The 7782-nt window shown below is 45.8% G+C and overlaps 1 protein-coding gene across 1 annotated transcript; it reads right to left on the reverse strand.

Annotated features, from left to right (window-relative positions):
* Nucleotides 1–684: 684 nt before the first annotated feature.
* On the reverse strand, nt 685–5770 carry CAMK2N1 (calcium/calmodulin dependent protein kinase II inhibitor 1). Its single transcript, XM_084822097.1, has 2 exons — nt 4782–5770; nt 685–1382 (listed from the first exon to the last, which is right to left on the reverse strand). Exons 1-2 carry the CDS (start codon nt 4948–4950, stop codon nt 1312–1314), a joined length of 240 nt encoding a protein of 79 aa, XP_084678223.1. The 5' UTR covers nt 4951–5770; the 3' UTR covers nt 685–1311.
* Nucleotides 5771–7782: the final 2012 nt, after the last annotated feature.

A 7782-nucleotide genomic window follows, 5' to 3' on the forward strand; every position in this document is an offset into this window, starting at 1 on the left:
TTCAAGAGACATTTTTATCTTTTTAGCACATCATGCAAAAAAAAAAATCAAATCAAAGAAGAATGGAAAGAAACAAAATTCAGAAGATTCCAAAAGTCAACTATCAATAGATATATGTTTACATACCCATATATGTATATGTCAGTAAAGAGTCTTAGAAAGAATTATTCAGGTACAAAAATGCAACTTTACGTGGACTCAAGATCACTAAATAAGAAATGGAAAAGAAAAGAAAATGCTTTTTAGCATTTCAAAGTATTTGGCACTCTTGTTATAGGGTTGTGGTTGTTTTTTTGTCTTTTTATTTGTTTATTTAATTTCACTCTATGAAAAAGAATAAACCTTCACAATATTTTAAAAAAGAACGCAGAAGTTGCCCACATTACAGGCTGCTTGCTAGTGGTCATTAGAAAAAGCGATGCGTGTATTTCGATTTTCTCCCATTTCACATATAAAATAAAATTCCTCTGTTTGCTTGAGAGCAAGTTCATGCTGTGACAGTGAAATACCAGCTTTACAATCTATTTTTTTCAGAAAATAATACTACTAATAATAATAAAACCAAGAGAATCCTTCCTCCACAGAATCCATTCCTTAGAAAAGTTTTGGTTCCATACATTCTGTTGAGATTTTAAAAGCTAACTAGAATTCAATATATTTATTTATTTATTTATTTATTTATTTATAATTATAGTTATAGATCATTCTTTTTTCCCCTCCCTCGGTCCCTCCCCAACATCCAAGAATACAGATTTTTATTTTAAAAAAAGGAAATGCAGATCATATTATATGCAAATGCATGGAATTATTTTTGTAAGATTTAACCATGTAAACAAGTGCTTATTCAAAACAACTATAACCAGCAATGTTTGCCAGGATCAGAAAATACTGTTTTGTTTTTTTTCTCCTGCTGCTCCGTTGTTTAAAAACTTCTTAAAATCCAAATTGAAAATTGCACATTATTGATCACCCTGGGAAAAAGGACATAAGCCCTAATTTAGATCACTGAGCTCTTACTAGTACATTTCAAATTAGTATGTTTTTTTTTATTTTGGTGCTTCTGGTTTGGGGGTGATTTTATTTTATTTTTTGCACACAGGTAAAACCGCCTTCTTTGCCTCACTTCTTCTGCATCTGAGCCTGCTGTTTGAGATACGATTTGCGGGTTTTGCAAGGTGGACCACAGGCTAGCAATGAAGAACTTCAAAGTGCATTTTGTTTTCAGGTTTCTTTTTTTTCCCCCACTAATGTGTTAAAAGGTAAATTATTTTTCTTGCCCCTCCTTTTACTCAGCTGTCTCTTTGAGGAGATTTAAACTCCTGGAGGTGGTTTTTCTGAAATGTTTTTGAGCACATCGTCAATTCTGTCGTCTTCAATGACAACTGTAAGCAGAAAAACAGAACCATAAATACACGTTGCAGTTTCTGACATTTCATTTTTAATCGCTGGCACCACCCTATTGTGAGATAAAGTTCAACAGCCACTTAGGGGTGGACATCTGCGGAGCTGGAGAGCATTAAAGGTGGTAGAACGAGAAAGGGAAAGGTTTGAGCCGGGGCCATGATTGACACCAGGTAGTTCGCCAGCATATTGTCCAAAATGAACAGAAGCTGTGCCAGAGACGGTTTTAAGCAGGGGCTTAAAAAATGCTGGAATAGTGGATTTCCTGCATCAGAAGGTTAGACTAGATGACCTTTGAGATCCCTTCCAACTCTATGACTCTATTATTCTTACGGCCATTCATTCCAGAACTTATGCAGGAGAACGTCTCAGTGGATTTGCTCCCAAGGTGATCAGTGAAAATGTGTGGATAGATGTTGGATCTGGGGGTGGGGGAGGGGGAATCTTCATACATTATTATTTTTAATCCCCCGCCCAATCTTCATTTGTGCCTCACTTAAAGTGAACTCCTATGCATGTTTACCACGTTGTGTTCAATAGGGACTTACTCCCCAGTACGTGTGTTTAGGATTGCAGTCGCAAAACATTTCTTCTCTGTGACACAGAACAAAGGCTGGGGCCACCACCACCCCACTCCCCCCACACACGCACACTCATTCACATTCAGCTGTGCACACACATTGCATAGGGTTTACACACACACACACACACAGCAGACAATGATGTCTTTTAATCAGAAACCTCAATTTCAGAAAAGAGCCAGCCAGTTCAGAGATGTGATGCTATTTTGAGAAGGGTGTTTGTGTGATACCAGTGCCAAGAATTCTACCCATCAGATAAGGTTACATTCTTAATCCCGTCTTTCCAAGGTCACAAAAAACAAAAACACAAATGCTTGACCACAAGGGTGACCAAGTTTCAACTGCAGAGTGTAAAAGGATGATGGTGAAGGAGAAGTTGCAAACTGGTTAACGCAACTTTCCTTAAATTAATTGCAGAATCTGCATATCTGGACTCTTCCCCCCCCCACACACACACACACACCCATGCTCCACACAGACACTCCTTCTACTAATTGTCAGCAGGTGAGATCTTCTTGTTTCACGAAAAATCAATTCAGATCATCAGGTTATTTCAGGCCACAACAGAAAACTGTCTGTAAAAGGGCCCCATCACTTATTTCTCTGACGGAATCCAGTGAAGACCAGGTGTCTCCAAATCATGTTCACTTCATCAGGTGATTTCACATCAATGGACCAGACATAAGAATTGAGGGGGGCAGCATGCAACCTTCAGCAAGGGCTGTCTCCAGCCATTCAGGATTCTCAGCCAGACGCGGAATTCTGTTCAACTCCAAAGCTTGCTACCTCTTCTGTCCTGGCTAGTTTCACAAAACTGTGATTGAGTGGAACCATCTGAGGAACCTCCTCATGCTGTGGGGTAGCAAAGGCTGCGCTAAAGATATGGGGCACTTTCTGTGTAGTAGGCCTGCCATTTATTTATTTATTTATTTATTACATTTCCATACTGCCCAATAGCTGAAGTTCTCTGGATAGTTTACAACAATAGGAATGTTATGGGCTGGCCTGTGGCTCCCCCCCCCCAAAAAAAATGTGACCATGGACAGCCTGACCTACAAACTCTCACCTCCATAATTTTAAATTCCCAGAGGAGAAGTCGCATTGGTCTATTCAAACAAAAACAGCAGAGAGACTTGTTGGCACCTTACTCATTTCTTAGGGCGTAAGTGCTTGCACCATAATAAATGGGTTAGTCTTTCAGGTCCCACAAGTCTCTTGGTAGGGCTAAATATCATTCTGGGCACCAAGCAAACTTTGAAGTACATGTCATGGCGTTTCCCCACATGCCATCCCTTATTGTCCATTTTCCTCACTGTCGATTTTAGATACCTGAGGGAACAGTGACCTGTCTAGGTTGCCTAACGGACATGGGGCCTTCCAGACGTGTCATGCTACAACTCCCACAGCCCTCTGCCAGCATGGCCAAGGGGATGATGGCGGTTGTAGTCTAGCACATCTGGAGCAGTCCTGCTCTAAGTTGCTATGATTACAGAAGAAGAAGGAGGAGGAAGAGGAGGAGGGGGGAGAAGAAGAAGAAGAAGAAGGGGAAAGAAGAAGACAAAGAGAAGAAGGGGAAAGAAGACAAAGAGAAAAAGAAGGAAAAGAAGAAGACAAAGAGAAAAAGAAGGGGAAAGAAGAAGACAAAGAGAAAAAGAAGATGAAGGAGCAGGAGCAGTAGAGATGGTGATCTCCTCCCCTCCCCTTTCACTCAGCACTTTGTCTCCAATCAAGCACACATCAATGGCCCTTTTTAGCCCTGCTGCATTGTTTCCTAGGAAGGAAGGAGAGGTTATGGATTTTGAATTCTCATACTCTCCCCCTGCCCATCTTTTGTGTGGGGGGGTACTCCTTTTCTAGCTCTGTCTGCTATCACACACACACACAGAGAGAGCACAGAAGGACTGCAGAACACATGGCATTCTGCATGTACCTGACAGACACAATTTGGAAGATTTCTGTACAGGACAAAAGGGCAGGTGTGCTGGGATACTGTGGGGCAGGCAGGCAGGTAGAAAATGTCAGCCAGAGGGATGGAAGGAGAGGGGGCAGGAATGTGGATGCATGAAATGGCTACAGAGATGTAGCTTTCAATGGGGCTATGATTAACATTTAATCAGCACAGCATTAGAAATAACAACAACAGCAGCAGCCGCCGCAGCAGCAGCCACAAATGGTTCCCACTCCAGCTGTAGAGCAAATGGGAGGTTTGGAGAAAGGGTAAAACAGACATGCATCTGTTTGGGGTGGGGGTGCACTTTAAGGGTGTCCTAATTCATGGTGGGGTGATGGTAGGGGTAAGAACGGAGGATCTGTTGGACTCCTTGGGACTGTAGGGCTGTGTGATCCTAAGCATGCTGCTTAGGAAACAAGCCGCTATTGAACATCAGGGAAACTTCCTTCCCAGTAAGCAGCCACAAGATTGCTTGTAAGTAAGGAAGGGACACTTGGAGAGGCTATAAAGGTGGGGGTATTAAACATAATTGCAAGTAATACAGGAAGTTTTGTTTTGCTTTGTTTTTTAATGGATGCGTGCCCTCACCCTTACGTACAACCCATCCAGAAAAGGTCCACGGAGTTTGTGCCTTTGCACATTCCAGGGAGGCGAAAGATAGGGGCTCACCAGCAATTCTGATTTACCCCACAGGAATTGGGTGACTTGGTAATTCAGATTCCGCGCCACACACACACACACACACGCCGATTGCTCTCTTGGGTACCAAACAATCCAGGCGATTGCAGTCCACGCACACACACCCACACTCCGCTTCCTACCCCGGATTGTTACCCCGCTCCGCTTACCGCACTTGCTCCTGCCGATCTGCCCCAGCTTGGGGGGCCGCTTGTTTTGCCCCCCCGCGTAGAAGTTGTTGGTGTCCTGCAGGCGGCAGGTGAAGGAGATCTGCCCCACGTCCCCGCCATCCCCGTAGGGCCCGATCTTCTCCTCGCTGTAAGGCAACACCTCCGACATCTTCCCTGCTCCGCTCGGGGCGACCGGCTCCCTGGGACCGAGGCAGGAGCGAAAGAGCTCGAGCAGCAGCAGCAGCAGCAGGTAGGACTGCAGCAACAACAGCAGCTCCAGCAGGAGGGTCCCTGGGCAGACCCGGAGGGTTCTGGAGAGTGCGGATGGTGGCAGTAGTAGGATCAGACAATGCGCGGGGAGTGGGGGGTTTCGAGGCTGGGTCGCCTTCGTCTGCCCTTCCCTGCCTTGCTCGCTCGCTCGGGGCTGTTCTTGGCTCAGGAAGGTGCGTAGGGAAGGCGCTCAGAAAACTGACATGCAGAACAGAGGGAGAGAAGAGAGAGCGCGCGCGCAGAGGGAGGGGAAAGAGGGAGGAGAGGGAAAGAGAACCCGAGATCCCTGGAAAAACCACAGCGTCAGAGAGAGGGAGGGAGAGATGGAGAGAGGGGTGGAAAGAGAGAGCAAAAGAGAGAGGAGGGGTGGAAAGAGAGAGCGAGAGAGAGAGGAGGGTGGGAAAAGAGAGAGGAGGGGTGGAAAGAGAGAGCAAGAGAGAGAGGAGGGGTGCGGGAGAGAGCAAGAGAGAGGAGGGTTGGGACAGAGAGAGAGGAGAGATGGAAAGAGAGAGCAAAAGAGAGAGGAGGGTGGGAAAAGAGAGCGAGAGAGAGAGGAGGGGTGGGGGAAAGCAAGAGAGAGGAGGGTGGGGCCAGAGAGAGAGGAGGGGTGGGAAAAGAGAGCGAGAGAGAGAGGAGGGTGGGAAAAGAGAGAGGGAGAGATGGCCTGGAGCTTAATGCAGCCTCAAGGCTCCTTCCAGCAGCTCGCCTTGTCCCTGCGCGCATGTCTGCGACGGAGGGGAAGAAGGACGGCGAGGCGCATTGCCACAACCACCTCCCTCCTCGCCCTGTGCGCCTGCGTTGTATTCCTTTGCCAAAGGCGCCCCTCGCTTTTGCACCAGGTGGCTTTTCCAGACGGCAAGATGTCAAACCAGGAGAAGCAGCCCCCGGCCCCGCATCCCGTACCACCGAGTCCGGGTGCACGCGCGCCTGCGTGAGACTTCTTTGCCGAACAGATCGCCTTTCGCAGCGGCAGGTTCCCAGAAAACAATTTCATTTGTTGAGGCTGCAATCCTGTACTCACTTATCTGGGAGTAATCCCCACTGAACTAAATGGGGTTTATTTATGTAATTATTCATTACATTTCTATACCCCCCACAAGTGCCAAAGCTCTCGGGGCGGTTCACGATTTTACTCAGATTTACTTCTGAGTAGAAGCACACAGGATTGCACAGTTAGTTAGTTTAAAGCATCTTTACGCTGCCCTTTGATTCAAAATTCCCAGGACGGTTTATGGGAACTAAATAAATAAAATGCAACCGGCACTAAACAACCCATCATGAATTCCACAGCACCCTTTGCCCTGTACGTATGTATGTGTGCGTGAGTTGGATATTTATTTGCCAAACCAACCTATTGCTTTTTCACGGGCTGGTTTTTCAAGGAAATCACTTGCTTAACAGCATTAAGCATCCATGTCATGCAGGTTGACTCCTTAACCTGGATGCATGCATGCGTGATAGTTCTTCGCCAGTTTTATGCCATGCTTTTTCTCCAGCTGTTTTCTCAAGGAAATAACTTGTGAAACGACCATTGTTGCCTGTTAAACTGCAACTCAATAAACAATCTATAACACAGCAACGACAATGCAAACAAAATTAGACAGCAGGAAACAGGAGATATACACAACATGTAACAAACCATGGATGTGTCTGATCCACCAGGGAATTAGGCTTCCTGCACTGAGCAGGGGGTTGGACTCGATGGTCTTCTAGGCCCCTTCCAACCCTATGGTTCTACCTCACAGGGCTGTTATGAAGATAAAGTGAATGCGTGGAGAACCATATCCTCAGCTCTCAGCACCTTGGAGGAAAGACAGGCTAATAATGTCGTTTTTAAAAGCATTTTTACACGTGTATTATATAGTACTTTAAGGGTGCAATCCTATGCATGTTTAGACAGAGAAAAGGCCTACAACTCCCAGCATTCCCCAGCCAGCAAGGCTTTCCTCTGTCTAAACATGCATAGGATTGCGCTCTAAATTGACCACAAGGCCGCCCCAAACATTTTGCTGCCTGAGGCAATGAACAAGATGGTGCCTGCTCCTATTCCACTTACAAAAGCCAACTGAAGTAGCAGGTTACAACATCCTCCACTGAACCTGGGGACAGCAAGCTAACTGAGAGGGCGCAGAACAGCCCACATGGCACACAGGACTCTTCTTCAACACCTTGCTGCCGCCTTCCAGCGTCTGCTGTCTGAAGCGACTGCTTCACTCTGCCTAATGGTAGGGCTGGCCCTGATTGGCCAATATGGTTGCCCTTGTACACGGCAGGCCTGAATTTAATGTGGGAGTTCAGCCCCACAATTTCCTCTGAAGGAATCATAACGAAAAGGTTGCCTTTGGGCATGTCCAAAGTTCACAAATCCCTTCCTTGCAGTGCCTGCAAGCTGGACTCTCCGCCATCTTTGCGGTGTGGCTTGCATACGTGTGTGTGTGTGTGTGTGTGTGTGAAGGGGGGAAGACATTCATGGCGCTTTTTATTTGTTTTGATTTATTTGTACGTGTATATGTCAAATGTATATGCTACTTCTCCGTCACCAGATGGTTTCAAGAAAATAAAATTTAAAACAGTGATTTACCCCTCCCTCCAAATCAGCTAAAAGCACAAAAGCACACAGCCCAAAATAAAAGCAAATAAAGCAAGGAACAGCAGATACTCCTGATCAATGAGAGCTAGTATTCCAAAAGCAGGTTGAAGAAAAAGCATCTTAGGATGCAGTCCTATGCAT

This window comes from Heloderma suspectum, chromosome 15 (genome assembly GCF_057233095.1).
Source record: "Heloderma suspectum isolate Gila_16-S chromosome 15, 16-S_ref, whole genome shotgun sequence".
NCBI lineage: Eukaryota > Metazoa > Chordata > Lepidosauria > Squamata > Helodermatidae > Heloderma > Heloderma suspectum.